At 45.7% G+C, this 23325-nt stretch overlaps 1 protein-coding gene across 3 annotated transcripts in view; it reads left to right on the top strand.

The window, feature by feature from the left end:
- The window catches only part of CERS3 (ceramide synthase 3), a 43523-nt gene extending 30791 nt beyond the window's left edge, over window positions 1-12732 (top strand). For all 3 annotated transcript variants that reach the window (XM_082290673.1, XM_082290671.1, XM_082290672.1), the window contains one exon: window positions 9173-12732. In XM_082290673.1, coding sequence (XP_082146799.1) covers window positions 9173-9304 — 132 coding nt within the window. In that variant the 3' untranslated portion in view covers window positions 9305-12732. The remainder of the gene's footprint in view (window positions 1-9172) is intronic.
- The last annotated feature ends 10593 nt before the right edge of the window (window positions 12733-23325 follow it).

Here is a 23325-nt window from a genome sequence, read left to right as displayed (position 1 = left end):
CTGTGGTTCTTTCCTCTTCCTGAAGGGGAAAAGACCCTGCATTGCTGTAGATCAGGATTTTGGACTAGTTGCTCTTTAAAAACCTGTCTATGTTCAATATTCTTTTGGCATTTTGTACTTGGTAAGCTTTCTAAAGACTGGTTGGGCATATCCTTGTCCGTTTGTTCATTCCTTATTTGGCCCAAATTCCCAAGGCAACAGTGAGAGTTAGTGTTCAAAGAATGACTAAAAACAGAGTAGGGAAAACTGAAAATGATAACAAAATACTATTTTGGGTTGAAATGAGAGCTGTGAAGTGCTTGTTATGATACTTCTGCTGTTCCCAGCCATCATTTTTCTACTGCAGCATTTTTCCTCTTACTTTTTAAATGCTTGATCTGCTTGCATCAAACGAACTGAAATTTAATGAGAATTAGCACATTCAGTGAAAAGTCATTCCCTTCAGAAAAATGCCATACTACAGGACTTTGAAACAGAGGACAGGCTTTATTTCCTAACCTAGAGGCACATAAGATTTTTGTTTTCTTTTACTTGCATGTTTTGTTAGGCCTGTGCTGCCCAGTTAGGGTTGGGGTGCTGGTAAAACAGACCTACAGGTGCACTTGCCTTAATTCCAAGTGGCTGTTTTAAAAGCAGCAATTTTAGAGGCTAACGATAATCCTAGTGAGTTACATTTTCATGACTGTGGAACTGGGAAGTTGTAGAAAAGCTTTTCCCGGATATTTTGTTGTTCCCTTCTAGACTGGGAAGGGCCAATACACACTGATGTTCTGCTTTGGAGTTTGAGTTCTCTCAGTGGAGGGTTAGCACAAACACAAGACAGGTTGAACTAGATTAGTAGGGGTTGCTTTTTCTCCATTTTAAAGGAAAACAGGTTGTGGAGAAGCTGAATTTGTTGCTTCTCAACAGATGAATATATATGGCAGATTTTCTCATGAGGATAGCTTATCAGGGGAGCAAAATAGGCCAAATGAAAGCTTTCTCTCTTAGACATAAAAACCAGTCAATCTGGGAGCCTTCCCAGTTAGTTAAAATGATTGCCCTTGGGATGTGAGCTGTTTAATAGCCTGGAGATGGGAGTTAGCCAGCCAGGTCAGTAGTGTGGAGGCTCGTGCCCTAGTAAAGGGAAATTACTTCCTGTTGTGACTTTCTTTCATCTGCATATTTCCCATTATGCTCCAGCAATCCAGTTAAACCCAAAGCCTGGCTACATGTCTCACTTGATGCTGCCAAATTCATCCAAGGGAGGAGGGTGGGAGGCAGGCAGAAGGAGCATAGAAGAGTTCGAGGTTTGCTGGCTCGTATTCACAGTGACAGGCAAGGAGCAGAGAAGCTGGGGAGCCCTGGAGTCCTTCCCTTCCAGGGATTTGGAGTCAAGGCTGCCCTCAGCCATGGATATTGTCAAAGTGTGCCGCCCAGCAGAGCCTGTGAAAAAGCCACCAGTTCTTCTCCACTGTGCCAATCCAAGAGCGCTCTTTGGTCACTGGAGCCTCAACCAGTTTTCCTGGCACTGGGAGTTAAAAGGCAGATTTCTATTTAAATCTTTACATTTACTCCCTTCTGAAAGGGGTCAGCAGCTGAGCAGTGACTTCCAGGGAGGTGTGTTATATATGCTTAGTGTATTGTATGTTATACCACACACTAAAATATACTTCTCAGGTTTCAATACAGCAACAATGTTCTTTGCTGGATTTTTTTTTTCAATTTTTTAATAAACTCTCCTTAGAATGCCCATAATTCCACAACATTTTTCACTTGAACATTATATAAAAATCAGGTAAATGTTTGAAAACCTGGGTTAAAGGCTGTTGTGACCATTGTGGAGGAATGAACTAATGAGAAACAGCAAAAAATAAATTGTGAGCGTGTGATTGTAATAGATGGGTGGTGAAGGTATGCTGGGGTGGGAGCACTGGGAAAAGTACCCTTCCACAGCCCTGTTGTGCACACACAGGACTGTGCAGGAGCAGCCTCAGTCCTCTGGCCAGAATCCAACAAACTGGGGGGGTGGATGCTCCCTTTGCCTGTCTCACATTGGCCGTGCCATAAACAGCTCTGATGGAATAAAAGTCTGCTCTTTCCGAAGTAGCTGAGTTTGACTTCAGTAGGAGCTGCAGATGACCACTGCCTCTAAGAATAGAATCCCAAGCCTCCATGCAATCCTGAAGCTTCCTGGCCTGGCCATTCCCGTGGCGTTGATCCGGGGCCAGGCTCTCAGCTGGTAGGAATGAGCACGGCTCAATGGGATTGTGTCAGTTTTCACCAGCAATGGATCTGGCCAAACAAGCACCCCCTCCCCTCTCTGCGAGTTCCCTGGCACAAGACAACTCCACTTCTAGTAAATCCCTGATCCAAATTATTCTTTTGATGTGCAAGTTCCTGATTCAGAGAAAAGACAAATGTTGGTAAAGTTTTTGTTCTAAAATTAATTGCTTTACCTTGCTGTTCACAGAAGGGTATTTGCTGACAGGTTTTCTGGCTTCTCATTTTAACTGCTTGTATCTTTTAATTTTCTAGCAAGATCTTTATGAAATGTTCAATTTCTTGCTAGTTTTATGTATACACCTCTATAAAAATTATATATATGTAATAGTGCGCATATGTATTTATTTTTTTCAATTGCCAAAAATCAGTTCATAGAGCAAAGCCTAAGCCTTTACAGAACTTTTGATGCCTTCATTTACTATTTTTTATATATTCTGCAGAGGTTTGAATTGTGACTTTGTTATGAGGTGAATAATTCTTATGCTTTCAGAGGGAGTTACTGAACTGCAATCTGGTGAATCTATTTAAGAAAAGATTGAAATAAAGCTAGTTAATGATAGGTTAATATCAATTGAGAAAGAAAGTTGTTCTGTCTTGTATTTAAATAAAATGTTTCCCTAGGAGGACCTGGGAGTGCTCCATAATCATAATTATGTGGCAAGAAGGGAGGAAATCCTTTAAAGGAGCAGTTTGTCCTCTGTAACACAATTGTAGTGACTTTTGATCAGGCACAGGACACTGCAGGTTCCCCCAGCAGGAAGCACAGAAGGTGACCTGAGCAGGCAGGGATGGGTGTGAAGCAGCTCCAGGGTAGGATTCATCTTGTGTAACTTGTGCCTACCACAATTTCCAGGGTCCCTCTGTAACTGGTGGGGGAGGAGTGGTGTCCCCATCTCTGTATCATTTGGCTCAGTAAGGAAACCGCATAAAACTTTGTTCACTGGGTGCTACTTAAAGTATTCCATATCCAGCCTTGATATCAGGGTGTTTGTGTGTGGAAATGCTCTTAGGTATTGTGATATGAATATAAGAAAAAAACCATTAATTGTTAAGTATGCAACTGAAAATTAGATTGATGTTTAAGTGTGGATATAAGGTTTAGATGCATCACAACAGGAATGGAATCGTGTCTAAGGATGTAGAGAGATGTCCCTGTTGGACAGAAGTGCCTGTCACATACCTGTGCTTTGTGGTCTCAGTACACAGTGCTGCAAGGCTTCTGTAGGAATACTCTTTAGCAGCTGCATTGTTTCCAAATATTAATTAAGTGCAGTATCATACCTCACCAGGAGCAGCACGAGTGTCTGATCAGCTGTTCTGTAGCCAAAACAGCATTTCTAAGGAGTAAAAGTGCATGTTCTGATAAAAGTTCATACCACTGAACTCCTTGGCTTAACGCGAATTCTGTCCTAGGGTAAAAAAAAGTTCACTATAGAGAACAGCATCAAATGCCTATTATTTTGTTCTTTGTTTCTTTGCCAACTGTGGATTTAAAATTGGAATAATTCAAAAAGCAGTGGGACATTATGACTCACTCGGTACCTCCTGGGCTTTTGACATTATCGTAAAGCCCCGTACGCCGCAGTGCGAGGTTTAGTCGGTGGATTTCAATAACTCAGCCAGCAGACTCGGCTGCAACCACAGAGAACATGATTAGCTGTAAACAATGACTTAGTTCTTCAGAACATTCGGGGCATTAGAGCCCCAGTTCCAGGTGTGCTGTGCTGAGTGACACCACCAGTGAGGTTTTCTTGGGGTTAAATTTATCCTGTCAGTCAAAATCAGGGACATGTTCTAGTAGCAACATCTAGTTTTATAAAGCTATTCTTTTCAATAACTGTGGAATTAGTGTAACTTTTAATTTGTTTTTTACAAGTCTTCTTTGAGTCCCCTCTGAAAACTGCCAGTGGAAAGCTTGGGGAATGGTATTACATAGAAGAGATAGACTAAATAAGAGGACTTTTTGCCACAAGATGTCCAATTCAATTAACTTAGAAAGTCTGCATCTTCATTTAAAAACTGCAGAAAGCAGAGTCCAACTATGTATCTTCCACGGAAGATAAACATTATTTATGTTGCCTGGTGTGTATGAGCTGAAAAGGGAAATATATTTTCCAATAAAATCTTCCAGGCTGGAAATACAGAAGAGTTTGCTTGAATCCAAATGTATATTGCTTAGTCTCAATAGGAAAGTAAAGACTTATTAAGTCATATGTCAGCTGAGTTGAATTATTGATGTTGAATTCAACATGTTGAACTCAGAGATTCATCAGCTTTATAGCATTATTTGTTAGAAAAGTACCCCCTTCTATCTATTTGGACCGACTTTTTATTATCTCTTGTTTATTATCTCTTTTATTTGAGGCGGTGGTTGCTGACCTGACTAATAGCTTTCATCTTTGTACTTCAAGCTGTTTCCATATGTGCAGGTGCTGTGGAATTTACTGTCTTTACATTGAAAAATCAAGATCTAGTCAATGTGTTTGTGGCTGTTTAAATGAAAATATTTTTAAGGTAGAATTAAGGTACAAGGTTCTGATTTTAATAGAAGATACATTTAAGAGTCAGGAAATTTCAACTAAATTATAAGTATTTGAAAGTCCAAAAATCTAAATTTCACCAGATTAAAAACCAAAATTCTGGAATCAGCTCTGAATTGTTTTGATACATCAGTACTTGGTAGGAGAAATCCAGTTAACTGTGTGGGTGTAAACTATGCTTAACCCAAAAGATTAATTGGTTCTAGTCTTGTCCAGTCAGAGGCCAAATTGAAATCTTCTTATGCTGCTGAGAAGCCTGGAGTCAGTGTTGATCCCACCAGGTGAGTTAGGTCTGGAACATCTCCCACCACTCACACGGACACAGTAAGAATCATGGAACCACAGAATTGGTTTGGGTCGGAAGGGACTTTAAAGCTCATCCCATCCCACCCCCTGCCATGGGCATGGACACCTTCCACTAAAGGAGGTTGCTCCAAACCCTGTCCAGTCTGGCTTTGGACTCTCCCAGAGATCCATCCACAGCTTCTCTGGGCAATCTGTGCCAGGGCCTCCCCAGCCTCACAGGGAACCGACAGTGCATTTGCTAGCAAGGGCCCTTCCCCTTCTGAGAAACCAGAGGCATGTTGCTAAGGCTTCCTCTCTGTTTGTAGGATCAGTCCATGTTGCTACAATATATTTTTGCCTTTTTAATACTACTTGGCACTGTCTTTTCCTCCACTCTTACACTTTCCACTTGAACTACCCTGCTGTGGCAGATATGGAGCTGTGGCTGCAGTGTGACCTCAGCATGCACTGGACGAAGGTGCCACATTCCCAGTAAAGGGGGGCAGGAGGGAAGCCCCACTTCAGCAGTGATGTTCCCATGGTGTCACCAGCCCAGGGGACAGGAAACCAACACTTCCATCAGTTGTCAGCACAGCCATGTCCTTCTGCTGCTCTCCTCAGCTGTAGCGGAGTGCAGGGCCAAGGGCTTGTCAAGAGGGAAGTGATTTCTGAGTGCTTTATTGAGAGACAAACTTGTACAATTAGGAGTAAATTCTCTGTTAGTTTAGATGGAGATTTGACCAGTACTTTTCTGCTTACAAGAGGCTGGGAGGTGGCCTATGAATTTTGTTCATCTTGTAACTTTGAGAAGTCTTTTTCCATGGTGAAGTCACTTAGAAGGTCCTTTACCGTTCATGTAGTGCTAATGACTTCAATGATACATGTTCTAACAGCAGTGAAATGCAAGAAGCCAAAACTACCTTAACAAATACGGTTCATTTAACTAAAAGAGGCAGACTGAGCAGCAGGTGGAAGGGTTAAACAAAAGGAAAAAAGATTATAAAAGTTTGCGGCTTTGGCTTCACTACAAATGGCTCTCTTGCAGACTTTATAGCATTAGTGTTGCTTCTCATAAACCTTGAAACCATTCATCCATTTATAAAGATTAAATTGGTTAGTCATCCAGAACAGAAAACCTACACATCCATTTTGTCTGTTACTCTAAACCAGCTGAAGTATAATAAATGCAGTTGATGCCATTAAACTAAAGCATTGAGTATTAATGATGGCCTCAGCTGTGGTATTTACAGTTTGCCAGCTCTTGTGTTCCTGATAGTATATTCATCTGCTGCTGCTCAGGGACAGTCAGAGCACACCCTTTGAGTTGGAAAACATGAGTATAATATATGATGTGAGGGGCTCAGAGAAAACATCTTGGTGTTAAGGCAGGGAAAATCCTAGAAATGTTACAATTTTTGTTAGTATTAGAAGGTCAAAGTTAAGAGGCACAAACTTCACTTAGGATATCTTAATATATTTATAATGGTCTGTTAAACAGTTTGCAAAGACAGGTTTGTTTGGATTTCCAGTTACAGATGAAGCTATTGCTATTTCAAGTTCTGTCACTTAAACAAGCCAGACAAAAATGGCCAGACTTTCCTAAAGCAGGAATTTGTAAAAGCACTTGGTCAGGAAGCAAGTTTATTAGTACAAAATATAGTAAAAATTAAATTTAATTTAGCAGCATTTTTTCTTGATTAGTATCAGGATTTCAGAAGTAACACTTTTTCCCAAAATTAAGAATTTTTCAGTGATTACTTCAGAATAGAAAGAAATTTAATTCTGCTGCTTTGAAATCTGTAAGATGTTCTCTCAAAGGCAGGCATTTTACAGTGGGCTGGAAAAAACATGACCTGATTTTTAATTACTACATATAGTGCCTTTAATCAGAGCATCCAGCTTGACAGCATTAAAACTGGGAAGCAAACTCTGAGTTTCCAGTTCCATGCTGGAAATGCCAGCTCATTCCTATAGGAAACAGGAATCAATATCACATAGTGGCCATCATTCAAAGCAGAGCAGTTTGCCAGCTGTTCTTAAGCACAGGCTTGAGCACCAGCAACCTGTGTGCAGCACAAGGAGGGACTCCAAATGAAATACCACAAACTTCCCTGACTCTATTCCCAGTGAGCCCCAAAATGCTGCTCCCTGTCACTGCCCACAGTGCAGCCTCAGGGAGATGAGAGCGCTTCCAGGGAGTGCAGTGGATTTGGCATCAGACAGTGCTTAGGATTAGTTTGTTTTTTCTTTCTGAAACATTTCTGGTGGCAGAAAAGCAACAATCCTCCCCCCACCCCCTCAGCATTTGTCTTTTACTGCAAATACAAATGGCAAAAATACCAAGAGCGAGTGAGGTGATCTGAAAGAGCCAGAACCTCATAAATTGTGTGGGAAAGGCTGTCTTGCCTTTTCTCTAACTGATGGCATGCCAAGTTTATTTTACAGTATTTACAGTAAGATTTGTTTGTTTTGATACCCTTTGTAAGTTGTTAGGGAAAAGGCAAAAGAAAATCTCCAGGAAGTTTATAGTTTGTGATGAGCCAGAGATCAGGCTTTAATTTGCTTTCTAGCCCTATACCTTTTACTAGGAGTGTAATATATGAAGGGATATGAGATTGCAATTGGATGAGTTATTACTGGGCTGTTATTTATTTTCTCTGCAAGAATTTGGTGCTTAAGAAAGACCTCAGAGCAGCACGCTAAGGAAGTGGAATTGTTAGTTCATTCTGAGAGCACGTACAGGAGGGGCAGGAACAACCCTGGTTTTTCCTCCCTGTATCACCACTCTGACCTTGGCACATCACAGGGAGAACAAGCAGCCTCTGCTTGTGACGCTGAGGTCCAGATGGATGACATAAGAACAGATTTATCCACGACAGAGTGGTCCTAATGTGGCTGTGCAGGCAGAGTATTTCTGTGCTGACATTCCTGCCAGCTCCAGCACATGGCTCGGGAGGCAGCACTGTCTCTGTCATGAGGATAAGCCCCAGGTTTCTCTCAGGCCAAGCATCCTTCAGTACAAAAAGATAACAAGTGGTGCCTCTTCTTGGGCACCACTTAGGAATCAGGAAGAAGGAAGAGTTTTCTGGATGTACAACATCTCTAACTAGAGCATTCCTGCCCAAAGTCTATGGAGCAGGTCACTCGTTGGTGTGAAAAGTCTTCCAGGCAGGTGCTGCTCTTGTGAGCTTGTGCACTGAAGGGAAAGTAGGGGTGTTTGGGTTTAATGCTGAAGCCTTGATTGTTTGAAGCAAACTTCTGAACACACTGTAGGGCCTTGGGTTATGGCAGGAGTTGAGAAATAGGAGACTAATGGTGTATTTTATGTGCCGTGACAAACAGCACAGTGTGGTCTCACCTCTCCCTGAAACACAGGGGTAGACACAATGACTTTTGTCTGTGTGGTGGAAACATTCACTCCTTCCATTTTTGACTGTTTGGGATGAAGCATGATTGCCAAATGTTAGGAGCTGTCCCTATGGAGCTGGGGAGGGATTTTCCTAAGGCCAGACTACCTCACTGACCCCTTCTGTCCCTGCTCATGGAGCAGCAGTTCTCCTGGGCAGTTTCCTTAGCAGGATGATAAACCCAAGATATGAAATAGCTGTACAGACACAGCCTCCCCTGTGCCACTGTTGACGTGCTGTGTACACCACTGAGCAGGAAAGAGCATTTTAGGGTCAGCACGTGTCTTTGAGCAAAGCTGGTGCTGGGACATGCTGGCACAACTCACCACTGTTTAGTTTACACCTGTCAGAAGCAGGCAGCCTCTCAGCTCCTGTGTTTGGGTGAGTGTATTCATCATATTTAGCTTTTAAACAGTATTCTTTTCATCTTTGCTGCACTTCACAGCTGTTAATTAATCCCACAGCACTCAGGGATTAATAGTAACACTTTACAAGGAAAAGCAGATATGAGCAAGAAGGGGTCAAGTGGCTGTGCTGAGGCCATGGAAGCAGTTTTGACTAAAGAACATTTGGTTCTGCAAGATTAAAGTGTTGTTAAGCAATCTCTCCATTTTGGGGGCAGGGTGTGTTTCTGGGGGGCAGTAGAATATGTTCACAGTCTTTTCTTCTCCCTAGGACTTGAAAGATGATCGGAGCGATGAAGAGGAGGAAGATTCTCTTACAGATACTGAAGAGGAGTCCACAAAGAATGGCAACAAGAACAGTAGTGGGTCAAGCAAACACCTCCTAAGCAGCAGTCACCACTAGCCCTGTCCTGCCTCACCTCCTGCAGTGATTCCTGCTCTGGTTTTAGCCCAACCTACAGGATAGGATTTAAGTCAAAAGGCTTGTGAGAGACTGTGATTGATTCATTGTTGGCTACTGGACATGGAAAAAAGCCCAGTTTAGAGGAGAGGGAGAAATTGCATAACATGACAAAATGTGTTAATGACCCACTTTCGGAATCGTTGCAGAGTGTGTGGAAAGATGTTTGGACACGCTGACTGACAGTGCTCCACAAGGGCAAAGCTCAAGAGAGTCAAGTAATTTAGTGTCCCATTGATTCTAGTGTTGGTTTTCAATCTGATTTAAGATATATTTCATCAAACAGTTTAAATCACAGACATTTTATGGTAGGTAGGTAGTGTGAACTCCATTAGGGACCAGAATTACTCAATGTGGGAAAAATTTGACAGTGCTGTACAGTGACTGGCATTTTAGTCTTTACTTTTCAGTTTAAACCCTCATCAAAATGGGTATTTTTCTGAGTTATATTTCATTTCCTCTGGAGGCCAGAGGAAGCAAACATGGAGGAATTCAAATTATTTGTCTGTGAAGTGTTGGCTTCAGTGCAGAAATACTGTCTTTCTCTGAAGTGATAGATAGCTGAAATACTGTGTCAAGGAAGTCTTTGCTGTTAAAACAGCAAAACTCAGCCCCAGTTCTCCATTGAGCTCCAGGCTTCTTAGATGTCTTTCAGTCATTTTGGCCCAGTGTTAGAACAGAAGGCACAGAGGGGAGAGAAGAGGGCAAATGGAAACTGGGTCTTTTCACAGGTTCTTGTGCACTTTTTTGTCTTCAAAACTGCCAAACACCTCCTGCTCCAGGCACATCTTCAGACCAGAAAGTTAAAAGCAAATCTCATCTATTCCCTTCTCATGAGCTTGTCTCACAACTTTGGATACTCCCTTCTCTGGAGCGAGGCCACCCAGTTCTGATCTGTGGTTCTGGAGTGTTCGCTGCAGGTACCCGAGCACTGGGGAGCACGGGACTGGCACAGGATGTCACACTGTCACTGCTGTGCATTCATTTGATACCAGGATCTGTATTTCCATCTCTGCTCTTTTATGAAATCCAGGAGTCACATCAGCTAGACCCAAACTTGGATGTGACTTCAGCCACATGCTGTTGTATATGCTGTAACCAGTGAGCAACAGCTCCTCTTACCTGAAGTGCCTCTACCCTAAACTTGCACTTCTGTTCTAACACCAGTGGGGTTGCAGCAGCATTTTCAGTCCCGGGGCTCTCCATGGAGAGCCCAGGCCTTGTAAACAGGGTGGTGCCAGTCCCATTTCCCTCTGCATTAGCTCACAAGGTCATAAAGGATTTGTGTCATAAGTTTGGGAGGCAAGAGGCTCTGCATGTGGTTCTACAGTAGCTGAGATCATCTGGGGACCTAAATCCAGTAGCTTGATAGAGGCCAGGGGACCACTCCTAGAATAGCCTCAGTGCAGAGTGTTTGGTTCAGAACGGCTCTGTTCCCCTCTGGCTGCTCCGGCAGGAATTGGTGACCTACGGGAAGCATTATATGACTGACTTGTTTTCCCAAGATTTCCTTGGCAAGTGGGATGTAATTCAGTGACTGAAACATTGAAAGAATGGGAAATGTTTGGAATCTCAGATATGAAAAAGAAGTGGATTTCATGCAGTTACAAGAAGCTGTAGGATGGCTTTGTTACAGAGGCTTGATTTTCTTACAGTGTCTATAATTTTTTACTTATGTTTTGGACCATTTTGGACCCAAATGTGCATGTTTTACCACAAAGGGAATTACACTGAGGAAGGAGCATGGCCTACAGCTTCTGAGAAGGAAGGGAGATGTGTGGTGGTGGAATGGGGCCCCTGTCTCCGTGCTTGTAGTTCAGTGGTGCCACTTGGGCTGAGTGGGCAGAACCCCCTCAGCAGCCTTTGGCCAGCAGTCCCCTTCCTGCACAGATAAGGAGAACACCTTAAATACTGCGGGGGGGGGGGGGAGGGGGGGCAGAATATGGGAAGTATAAGCACTGGTGGCATCATGTAAAGCAACTGGAGAGTTTGGCAGGGGCACAGTTCTTATCGGGGCTCATTTATTGCCTGCGTGAAAAACACTTTCCTAACAAAACGTGGAAACCCAGCGTCTTGGAGGCTTTACACTCCCTTGGAGAGACAACGGTGCTTTCTTCGAGATGTAACGGAATTTTGGGAGGTGGCCAGGACATTATCATTTGATTTTGGTGCCAGAAGCTTTCCTCCTATGACTAGGAAAGGAATTCAGGAAAGGAAACACAAAGAATGATGTTGTCACAGGAATGAACCTCTGAACAACTACTGATTTTTAAACTGGAATTTATAGTCTCCTTGAGGCCAAAACTTGCCTTTCCTACTCAGGACAAGTCTCCCACTGAAGCCAATTAACTCTATTGGAGTCTTGCCTAGGAAAAATTTTGGATTGCAGTTATCCAACCTAATTGCAAGAACTGTTGTTCTAAGCTGATTTGAAACTGAGATCCTAAAGGAAGAACAAAAGGTAGATAAATACACTCAGATATGAAACTTTGAGGCAAATTTTGGGTGAGTACAGAAGAATATGGAAGAAAATAACATCCTGAAGGTGAAGATTAAGTCTGGGCACAGTAAACAACCAAATAACATTGCAGTGGGAGGGGTGGAAGGCAGGCAGGCCACAGAGGGCCCTTTACAGGGATTACTGTCATGGGCAACCAAGGTGATAGCCCTAAAAATTCTGAATGTAAATCACTCAGTCCTGCTTATAAATACCCACAGCACAGAAAGAAGTGGGAATAGGCTGTCATAATGTCCCCTGTTAACACCAGATTGGTCATTCCTGGAGTTATGTGTGTTTAATTTCCCCTTTTTACTGATGGAAACTCAGAAACAAGAAGTTGAGGTCGTGGGGGCACAATTTCTGCTAAAGAAATTCATGTCATGGTGCTTCAAGATTTTCAGTCTATTCAATGCAATGCAATGCAGATTCAACATTTTTATAATCTCATTGTGAAGAGTCTCGAAGTGCGGGTGCAGTATAACTGCAGGCCTGTATGGGAGCACTGATAGACTCTAACATTTTATTTTTACCATTTCACAAAGTGTGTCCTGGTTCAATGAATTGACACTGTGCATCTGGCTTTTGCTGTGTCGCTTTGACCATGCCAAAGATAGAGCTATAGACTGAAAATCAAATCTTAGTCCATAAGACTCAGGGGAAACTCTTCTGTTCCATTTAATTTCTCTGGATTTAATTCAGATGTTCTTGTCCGTGTGTACTCTGCTTCCTCCGTACTTGTGTCATACTTAGATTTATCAGCCTGCTCTGGATTGGGTTTACAGATCTCCTTTACTCCACACAACTCATTTTGTCAATTCATATTATTTGGTATAATTACCTTTTTTTTGTTCTTAATGCCACTGACTTTGTCTGGTCAATTGAAATACACAGTACAAATAAATATTTTTTAAAAACAGGTGTCTATGTAAGGATTTCCCTGTTTTTTCTGCCTTACAGTGTCCTCCTCTCTGCTTTCCATTCCCTCCAAGCTTTCCGATGAGAGCCTCGTTACTTCAGGAACTAATTCCTTACTCTTCCGAGTTTTTCCATTGCCTGGAAAAAGCTGGATGATCCACAACCTTCACAAGACCTAACAGCAATGTCTGTAAATGAATTTGTGTTTTTTAGAACAATTAATGAACAGAGAGGAAACAAAATTAATGGAGGCCTCATCCATCCTTTATATTATTCAAGATTTATGCTTTGATTGAAGTACTTGTAAGTGCTCCTATGTACACCAGGAAGGTTACACCTGTTTGTATCCCTACCCAGCTGGGTTTTGTGGTGCATATTAGGGCTGCTTATTAAGTTTTGTATGTTAGGACTGAGGTGCTACTGCCCAGCAGGTTGTTGTGGGATTATCAGTGGCTCATCACAAGCACCTGTGAGAAAGCTCAGGTGTGGATCTTCAGCTGGCAAAAGCAGGAAAGCTCTATGGAAAACAAGGGAGCTGTGCTGATTTGTATCAACTGAAAAGCTGCTCTGTATTTCTTCTTTCCATTTCTGCTTCCCTGGTTGGGAAGACTGCAGAGGCTCTGACTTACCATGTCTTCCCATGGGCAAACAAGCACAAAGGAAGGTGTTTCAGCCCAAATAATGAACTGTAGCAGAATACTTTGGTTTTATTAGCTGAATTTTTTTTTTTTTTAAGCTTATGAGTAAGAATAAAGTAGATGGAAAACAAACAGAGCAGGGCTGTGTGAGTTTTGGCTACAATCAACTTGCAAACTGTGAAGAATGAAAAAAAAAGTTGCTGAATTTGGAAGAAAAATACCATCTCCACAGGCACTTCCCCCAGCTGTGGGTTTGAAGAGCAGCAGATCACCAGGAATGACAGTCCATGCTGAGCACACGGACACAGCCCAGGTGGGAGGGGTCCAGGGCTGTTGGCTGCCCTGGAGCTGGGAGCCTTTGGTGTGGAGCAGAATATGAGCCACAAATGTACCTGGGAGCTAATTTCACTCAGAATCACTGGAAATGATTGTTTCTGGTTCCCTGGCAGTTTGATGGGCTCCCTCCAAGGAAAAGGAGGTGATCAAAGCAGTGTGATCTCCACCCAGGCTGGCTACAGAGAGCTTCAATTGGGGCTCTGAGAGTTTATTGGACTGGAGTACCCTCTCTGGGGCTACCTGAAGTTTCTAGACTTAATAGAAGACAAGGATGAAAGCACAAGCCTGAGCTTCAACACGACTCTGCAAACACAAGGTCATAACAATGCACATAGGATAATGTTGTTCATGTTCCAATAGTCGGAAGATTTATGAAAATAGCCTCTATTTACTCAGCTGGAGTGAGCCCTGTTCTTCTGAGTTTTGTTACCCCATAAAGCATTCAGAGGAGACCCCATAATAATTTCAAAGTCAGAAACATTAAGTGGAATAACAAGTATAAACCCTCTCCGCAGTGACTTTGAAGTGCAAGAAGCATGGCCTTGTAGCCATGGAATATTATTCTGCTCTGAGCCGGGTTGGAAGAAACAGCTCCCAGGCAGTTGTTTCAGGTGGTGAAAAGTCCTTATTTTTCCTACCACAAAAGAAGCTGGTCTAAAAGAAGTTGAAGTTGAGCAGGGAAATAAGTGATTAAATTCCCACTGAAATTCACAGGAGCTTTTCCCATGATACTGGTGAGAATTAGACCCAGATCTCATGTGACCAGTTAAAACAAGGCCAGCATGGCACTGCATTCTCCTGCCATCAGGAGCCGGGCACCGCCCCACAGTTTCCTCCTCCTGTAGCCCAGGGCAAAATCCTCCCCGGAAAATGAGTCCTTCTGTCCACAGGACACTCACCTGAACACAGCTCTGCCTTTGCCTCTTCCCAAGCTGGGCGTGTATCCTGTGAAAGACATTCATGGGAAAGCAGTCTGTCCCTTTTCAAGGCAGAAGCCTCACTTTCAGTGAGCACTCTGCCTCCTGTCCCCTGCGTGCTCAGGATCATAGCAGCACCTGGGCTGTTGATGCTAAAGCCCACAGTCCAAGGCCAAATTTACCAGGAAGAGGCAAATGAGGAGCCGTGGTTGTCACAGCCGCCTCAGCACGTGGGTGCAGCAGGAGAGGGCTGCTGAGCCAGCGGAGAGAAGGGAGCAGAGGGAAAAGCAGGAGCAAAATGGCTGGGACAACACAGCAACCGCTTGAACACAGAACTGACATCACAGAGCAGAGCAGTAACAAGGTTAGGAGGAAACAAGCCCCAAGAGAAGGAGGAGGAAAAAGACAGTAGTTCTGTATCCCGGGGATCAGCGTTCCGAGCAGCAGCAGCCAGCGTTGCCTGGACTCAGAGATGAACTTTGCAGCCAGGACAACTCCTTTTCCCCGAGCCCCAGCGGCTTCGGACTGAGCCCAGCTAAAGAGTTCCCAGGGCAGGAGCGAAGCAGGAGAATCTGGGAAAAGCTCCTTTACAAAGTTCCCAGTATGTGAGTGAGAGGACAGGGAGGGACTGGGCTGGGGCTGGGCCGAGGCGGCCACGAGTGGAGCCCAGCAGACCTGCAGCTGTGGCAACGACCCCACACTTCACCTCCAGTTGCTGGGCGAGCTTGACTCGCCGGTGGACCTCAGAGTTGGTTTGTGCTTTTCCTGGCTGACTGGAAATCCCAGGAGTCCTAGAAGAGCTTCTGGAAGATTTGTGTGTTTGCTTTCTACAACAAAGAGCAGAAGAAAGCTGCTAAAAGGCCTTCCGAGTGCACCGATGGGTAAGTGTCTTGGTTGTGTCACGGGCTCTAGACAGAGCAGGAGAAGTCCTAGGATTTCCTAAGAAAGCTTCCTGTGGGAAGCAGGAGCTAAACCTTATCAGTTTGTGCTAAATCTTATCAGGCTGTGCAAATCCTACCTAGTTCCTTTGCTGATTTAAAGGAGGAATTATTCAGCAACCAACGAATGCCTCATACATTTCCCATTGCAAGGGCAGTGAGGTCAGGTAGCGGTTGTGTGTTTGCAGCTTTTTTTATCCCTTTGGGTCCTGCAAGGATGGCACTTGAGCAGAGAACAGGACTCTGTAGCAATGTCCCCTTTGTCCTGAGGTGAGGAGTGTTCTCTGACCCTGACTGTTCTGCAGGGCATGCACAGCATTTAGTGAACTGGGGAATTGCTTCCCTCTGGTTCTGGCTGCAGCTGCCTTTGGAGAGCCCAGTGCTGAAGGACCTGCTGCGATGAGAACGCTCCGGGCCCCTCCCGCGCCACCACCCTGTTGGTGACCTGGTCATTGCTGCGAGGCCCCACGAGGTGGCAATAGCAGGACACGGCTCCCGTCGGGACACGGCTCCGTGGAGCGTTGCTGTCCGTCTTTTTGCCCCTGAAAACAGAGATTCCGTTTAATATTGCGGTGCAAAATTCTTGCAGCTGGTAATTTCCACTTGATCAGTCTGACTGTGAAACAAGTGTCGGCTATGTCACTGGTAAAAAAAGCACTTAAATTTTACTGAGATTGAGTGTTTGATGCCAGTCCAAAGGCCCAGTGTTCTGGTGTCCCAAGGGCCGGCATCTGCCTGGGTGTCACCACTGGCCCCTTCCCTGTAGGTGTGGCACTGTCCTGCTTTCTCCCCTGGTACCAGAGCTGTATATGGCATATCTGGGGTAGGGCTGGGGAAGAAAGGATGTTAAATCTTCTCTGACACTGCTGTACTGCCTTGTATTTTTCATACTATCTCTTTAAACTACATATTTTTCAAACCACAGGGTTTGTGGCTGGTGGTAAATGAAGTCCTGTTCTCACCTAGATCCTTAATGTCTGTGATGCAAATAAGGACGATAAATCTCTCAGAATAATGAGGGTTACACTGCCATTCCAATGATGCCATTCCAATGGTGCCATTCCGCCTCAGGAGACAGGCTCTTCACCCCAAGCATGAGGTGAACACTCCCACACTCCCCATGAGTGTCAGCAGGAAAAAGGGACCCATTGGTCCAAACAAGCTGCTTTAATCCTACTTGGCACAACTCTTGTGGTCAGGCTGTGCTCAGCTATGAGAGCTGGGATCTGGTTTGCTTTGACAGCAGAATGAAAAAATTCTGTGAGCTCTCTCCATGGCTGTGGATGTACTGGAGGTGTTTGGACGCTTTGGGCTGTGGGTGACAACCTCCATGGTTCCCACCTGACCCCAGCTCTTCCCTGGAATTCTCATTCAGAGCCAGGAGACAGCTGGATTTGACTTGCCTGTGCCTGCAGATTGAAGCTTTGGGGTTGCCTGCAGGGCTCTCTCCATGCAGGGTTTCCATGGGCTGGTGCCCAGCTGTCAGCGCAGTTCCCTCCATCCCAGCTCACAGATGAGGCTGGATCCTCCCTGCCACCAGGTTCACTGACACACATCTCCTCTCCTTTCCTGTGTGTCCAGCCCAGAATTCCTGACAGTTGGCAGTTTTAACAGTCCTAGAATGGCACTGATGTGTTGCAGTTATGAATAAACATTTGCAGCCAAGCTGAGGTCAATTGCCAGCTCTGTTGGGAGAGAGGATCCAGCAGCAGAGGAGCATCTCAATTCCAGTCCTGGTTCACTGTACGACCTTGCAAAAAATGACCCCAAATGGACTGGGATGAGGTATTGGTGGCTATTGCTGATTAGGAGCAGGATATGTTTCAGACTCCAGGCACGTTGCTCCCTCCAGACCTCGCAGTGACCCTCATGCTGGTGACTCTGTGCACTGTGCTGACGTGGGAAGTGGGGTTTCCTCGCTGGCTGTGGAGGAGAAGGCAGCCCTTGCCATGCCTTAGCAGAGTGTGAGGTGAACAGCATCTGCCAAAGTGCACAGGGCTACAGATGTAGCCTTGCAATGGTCACAGCACACCCTGCCTGCCCTGCTCCTTTGTCCCCTGAGAACAATCACCCTTTTTCTGCTTCAGGGCAGCCCAAGATTCCAAAAAGTGGGGCTCTTTTCCTAAACAGGTGCTCCAAGTGACCCCCATGCCAGACAATTAACACAGACAGACAACATCAGTTGACCAAAGCCAGGTTTGATGGGGCCCTAAGCTAACTTGATTCAGTGGGGAGCATCACTGCCCATGGCAGGGCATTGGAATAAGATGATCCTCAGGGTCTCTTCCAACCCAAACCTTTCTAGGATTTTATGATCCTACAACCAAACATCCCACTTTGCATTTCCAGGCTGCGGAGCACAAAGTAAAGGCTCCTGGGACAGCAATGGGGAATTTACTGATTCAGCTGGGGATGATGGGGAGGGAATGTAAAGACTGACTGACTCAGAAGGGGGCAACTGCAGAGCAGCCCCAAGAGAAGGAGGAGGAAAAAGAGAAGGCTGACAAAACTGTTGTGAATTTTTAAAAGCAGTCAGAGATTTTGTGCTGTGCACTCTGCACAGCTTCTCTCAGTGGCATTGTAGTAATGCTTCTGCACAGCTCTGCATCCAGAATGGGAGCAACCAAGAAAATCAGCATAAACTTGAGTAAAGGATTGGTCCTGTGAGGAAAATAGATCTGAATGCTGTTGGTGCTATCACTACTCATGGACAAAAGATAGAGGTTTTCGACTGATGAATTTCTGTAAAAGTTGCAATGGTTTGACAAAGCTTTGAGGGCAGCTTGGGAGCAGCTTGAATATGACAGAAAAGAAGGGTTAGACAGCAAAAGTCCAGAGCCATGATCACCTCAGCACATGGGCTTGGGGCTGTTTCACTTCCACAAGAGAAAAAGGATGTTTTACAGACCCAGGCTGGGGGTCCAGAGGGGCTTGGCTTTGGGGCACAGCCCTGCTCCATCTCTGTGCAACCATCCAGCAGTGCCTGTGCCTGGAGGACAGTCCTTCCCACCATGGCTTGTCCCCCCACTCAGTGCCTGGCTGGGGGCCCCCCTCTCCAGGGATGGGAAAGGGCCTTGCTGGCTGCAGGAGAGCTGCTCCTGTGGTGTGACCCACCTTGGAGCCCCTGCTGCACCTGATGGGGCCCCTGACCCTGCAATCCCTGCTCCTGGGGATATTGAGTTTTCTGTTTGTTTTGCAAGTCTAATTGGCCAAGACGCTGTGAAGGGAGGAGAGAATGCCCAAGGGAGAGGTGTTAAAGAAATAGGAAAACATTATTAAGAGTGTTTTCAGTTGGCAGTTTCCTGTATTAGTCCTTTCCTGGTGAAAAGGAGCCTCTTTAGGTCTGTGCAGTTGGACTGGACCACCTGGTCCAGGCTCCAGTAGCCATCCATGCAGATGAATGAAGTGCCTTGTGCATCCCCTTGGCATCACCTCTTTCAAGCCATGCACCACCTTCTTGGCTTACAAATCTCCCCCTCTGGCTTCTTATGTCCTGCTGCAAGGAATACACAGAGAAGGAGGAGCCTTACATGAAATATTCAGTTTGGGGGGATGATCCTCATCCAAGGCAGGTGTTGGATACAAAGGGAGATGATTGAGAGGAGATGAGGAGCACCAGATGAGGGATATTGCCAGTGCCAGTGGCAGGGAGGTGGCACCTGCATGAAGGGCTTTGCTATTGTCAGCTCCAAGCATTCAGAACTTCTGCCTCCACACAGAATCAACATCATTTTTGAGAAAGGACTATTTTAAACAATCCCAAGGTTGGGAACTTCTTCATTTGCTCCAGGGCAAAAACCCTCTAGGTTTCTCCTAGCTCACTTTCCCAGCCTGACAGGGGGTCAAACATGGAGTTAGATGAGAAATAATCTCATGATTGCAGGAGCCAAGGTCTGGAGAGGAAAAACCCAAACAAACCATAAATCATAACAAAAGAAAGTGCCAGCTGTTCCCAGGTTCCTGATAACATCATCAGAGGTGGCAACGCTGGACTTCATAAAAAGCCTGGCTGAACTTTAGGGTCAAACAACAGCAGCTCTTTGCTTTGTCCATTTGTCCCCGCATGCCTGGGGAGTGACGCGTGGCTGACAATTACGGCCCAGCCAATGGCTATCTATGCATGGCCTCCCGATCCCAAAGTGACCCTGGACTAGCCCTGTCTGTGTCTGAAAATCCCAGCACGGCCTGGCTGGAGGTGCTGGTGCACTTACATTTTTGATTTCTCTACACAAATTTCTGCCCACCCTGAGGGAGCAGATTCTCCCAGCACCCTGCAGTTGTGTTGCTTGGTTGGGAGTATGTTCTTTTATATGCCTGACTTTTCTCTCCCACTGTGGCCTGTGTGCAATGTTATTTTCTGGTCCTGACAGTGTTGCAAACTGATCCCTCCAAATCTGCACCCTCTCTGCAAAGTTACTCTGGGAGGTTTTGCACAGACAGCAGTGGCACCAGGATGGGAATGCAGCCAGACGTGAAGCAACCTGGAATTTCAGGAGTCCATTCCTCAGTCCCTATCCCACAGGAATAATTTGCTTCTCTTTTCTCAATATTCTATGGAAAGAGGGTGTTTTTCCCCATTGCAGCTGGGTGAAGCTGGAAGCCCCTTGGAGACAGGCAGGGGGAAAGTGTTTGGAGGGAAGATCTTCATGGAGAACCTCCTGTGATGCACTCACTGTGAGACAGACACAGCTCAGCCAAAGCAAACTCCCTGTGACAAAAGGGATCTGCTGTCAGCCTGTGAATAAAGTTCCCTGCCAGGAGAAAGACAGGCCCAGCTCTCCTGCCGTGGGCTTGCCTGAACTGGAGCAGGCTGCGTGCTCCCCTGAGGACACAGGTGCTGGTGGCTCAGCTCTGTCCCTCGGACACCTCCAGGTCACCCTCGTTTTTCTTTCTGCTCTTTCATTCCCAGGAACTCATGAACAGACTGCCCATTTTGAGCCAGACTTGACAAGAGATGTCCCAGAAGGAGTTTTTCTCTCATGGGCTTGGGGTAATTCTGGCTGCTGGAAGGAGAAACCTAAGTGCCTCTGCTGAGGGCTGCATGAACAGTACTAGATGCTGGTGACTCCACTTAGAATCGTTTAGGCTGAAAAAGACCTTAAAGATCGTTGAGACCACCTGTAAGAAGTGAGTTCAACATGAAGCAGCAAAGCTTGAAACACTGTACCCAGGGAAGAGCTTTAATTGAACCTCTGGCTCAGTGTGTAAAGCCAGACTGTAGGAAAACCAATGTTGGCACCTCTGAAACTACTTGTATATATTTGGTTGGTGGTTTTAAGTTACAAAAGAGCTTTTGTTGGTCCCTACTTGTCATTAAACGGTCTCCGGCTTCTTTGGGGGGTCATTTGCACAGGTAACAGCAGCACCTGCCAGGTCCGTGCCCAAGCAGCCTGGCCAAGCTCTGCAGCCTCCGGAGGGGAGGGAATTCCCGATGCCCAAAGGCTGCAGAGAGGGGAGGAGCTGCGGGGAGAGCAGGAAAAGCATCGGAGTGTCTCGGCAGGAGAGCAGCACCTGTGAGGTCGGGGAAAGGACCAGGACAGGAAGGGTTTGGAGAAGGGTGGCTGGAGAGAAGGGGGAAGGCTGAGCAGTGGCCAAGTTAACCCTTCCCATGCTGGCATTTTCCAGGTGACGAGCCAAGTGACTGCTTGGGAAGATGGATATAACACATGTCTGTAGTCTCCAAAGGGTTATTACCTCTGCAGTAATGGCCGTGAAACTTGGCTTCCTCGACATACATTTAAAATTGAAAAAAAACCTACCCCACACCAATTTCAGAGGGGGATAGGGTTTGTTTCCTAGGAACTGCAGGGCCAAATCCACCTCTGTGATGGTGAGAGGAGAACCATCGCCCTGTCCCACAGGCTGGGAGCAGGGGAGCAATGCAATCACCACAACAGGACCACAGCCCCCTCCACAGCTACACACTTGTTATCCTTATCAGTAACAATTTCAAGGTATTTCTGAAAAGCCCATGGTGTTCAATTAATAGAGTCAGTGTCTCACTGGAACTTTGGGATTTGGATTCAAGAAAACCACCAGTGCCGCTCCTAAGACAGATCCCTCTTTTGTTGTGTAGGTACCACTGTGGGGTTTGTCTCTCGCTCCTGGCTCCAGCCCTTGGCAACACTGAGGTTTGCCTGGGATGTTGCTCCTGTCCTGGGGTGTTGCAGCTTCTTGGGCTCCTGTCCAAATGTTCTTGAAATCTGGGATGCTCCATAGGGATTATCCCTATTCCAGTGTAGTCTGTGCCAGCCAGCCCAGCCGCTGAGCAAGTCCTTCCATGCAGTAAGTTACAGACTACACTATTAAATTTATTCTTTCTCTGTATTGTTATTATTTTTTTGGCAGAGGACTTTGGAAGGTGGGAGAAAGGATGTACTAAAAATTTAAATAAATCTAAGTCCCCTTGTCAAACCCTTTTGAGGCACCAGCTCCAGTCCCTTAGCAAATGAAGTCAGCTGGTGGTCTGGGTTTAAACATGGCTGTTGAGGGCTCAGGCCAGGTTTGACAGCTCACAAATCAAATTGCCTCGTGGTTCTCAGGAGAGGAGGACTGCCACAGGTGGAGGAGCTGTGGGGGAGCTCTGCCCCACTCTGTGCCAGCTGGGGCCTTGGCCTTGGAGGGAGGCACTGAAATCGTTGGTTCACAACAGGTCAGGAGGGAAATCCAGGCTCTGAGGTTTTGTTTTCCGTGTTTTGTTACACTATTGACACAGAGCAAGGCAGCCCCAAACTGAGATTTTGTCTCACTTGAATGGGTCTGGGCCAGTCCCTTTGCTTTGGCAAATTCTTATTTGAGAGCAGAGTGAGCCTTGAAAGAGAGAGTGGGAAATACAGAGATAGTAAATCTCACCTGATCTCATGTTAATAAAGAGTTTGAGCCATGAGTCTTGGCTTACTCTGATTTTGCCTGCTGGGAGCTGCTTGCAGGTCCTCAGTTTTGCTCTTGCTGCTGACCACAAGTAACATCCTCCAAGTGCCACCACACTGGAGGGACAAGGGGCTTTCCTGAGGCCCCAGCAGGAGGTGGGATGTGCTCTTGTGTCCATAAGGTGCTGCAGAAGCCCTATGCAGGTCAGGGCTTTCTGAGCCTGCACCAGCAGGCTGCACCAGAGCTGCACCAGCCCATGGTGTGCCATGGCATGTCTCTTGATGCCTGGGAAAAGCTCAGCCAGCAGGATGAAGAGCTGGAGGCATCTGCAGGATTCTGGCTCTCAAACAGCCTCTGTCCTTGTACAGGAGCAGCTCGCTAAGAAAACATGGCTCTTGCTGTCTGTTCAATGCTGATAGAAAGAAAATGGTGCTCATGTCTCTCACCAGTCCTTTTCCCAGCTCCAAACAGCCTTTTTCTCTGCACTCCCCCCAGTGCCTGCCCTCCCTGGGATGAGCATCCAAACCTAATTCCACTTGCTTGCAACTCAGAGCCGTTCCTGCTGTCAGTACGGCTCTGGACAATTCTGGTGGAAGTGGTGCAGGGAGATCTGCCAGAGTCATTCACACTTTTTTATGGGCCTTCCTTTGAATTCTTCTACAATTTCAGGAACAAAGTTGCAGATTTTTGCAGAAGTTTAAACTCTAGGACACTGCTCTGCTGGGCCACCACAGTTTAAAGCTAACAGATTGGGTCTTGACTGCATTCCATGACTCAGCCATGCCAGGAGCACAGGATCCCATCCAAAGCCCACCAAATGCAGCGGAAACCTTTCTGCTCTTGGAAATCA

This window comes from Coloeus monedula (genome assembly GCF_965178545.1).
Source record: "Coloeus monedula genome assembly, chromosome: 14".
NCBI lineage: Eukaryota > Metazoa > Chordata > Aves > Passeriformes > Corvidae > Coloeus > Coloeus monedula.
The sequence above is the reverse complement of the archived record's forward strand: the minus strand, read 5'-3'. Positions and strand labels throughout refer to the sequence as shown.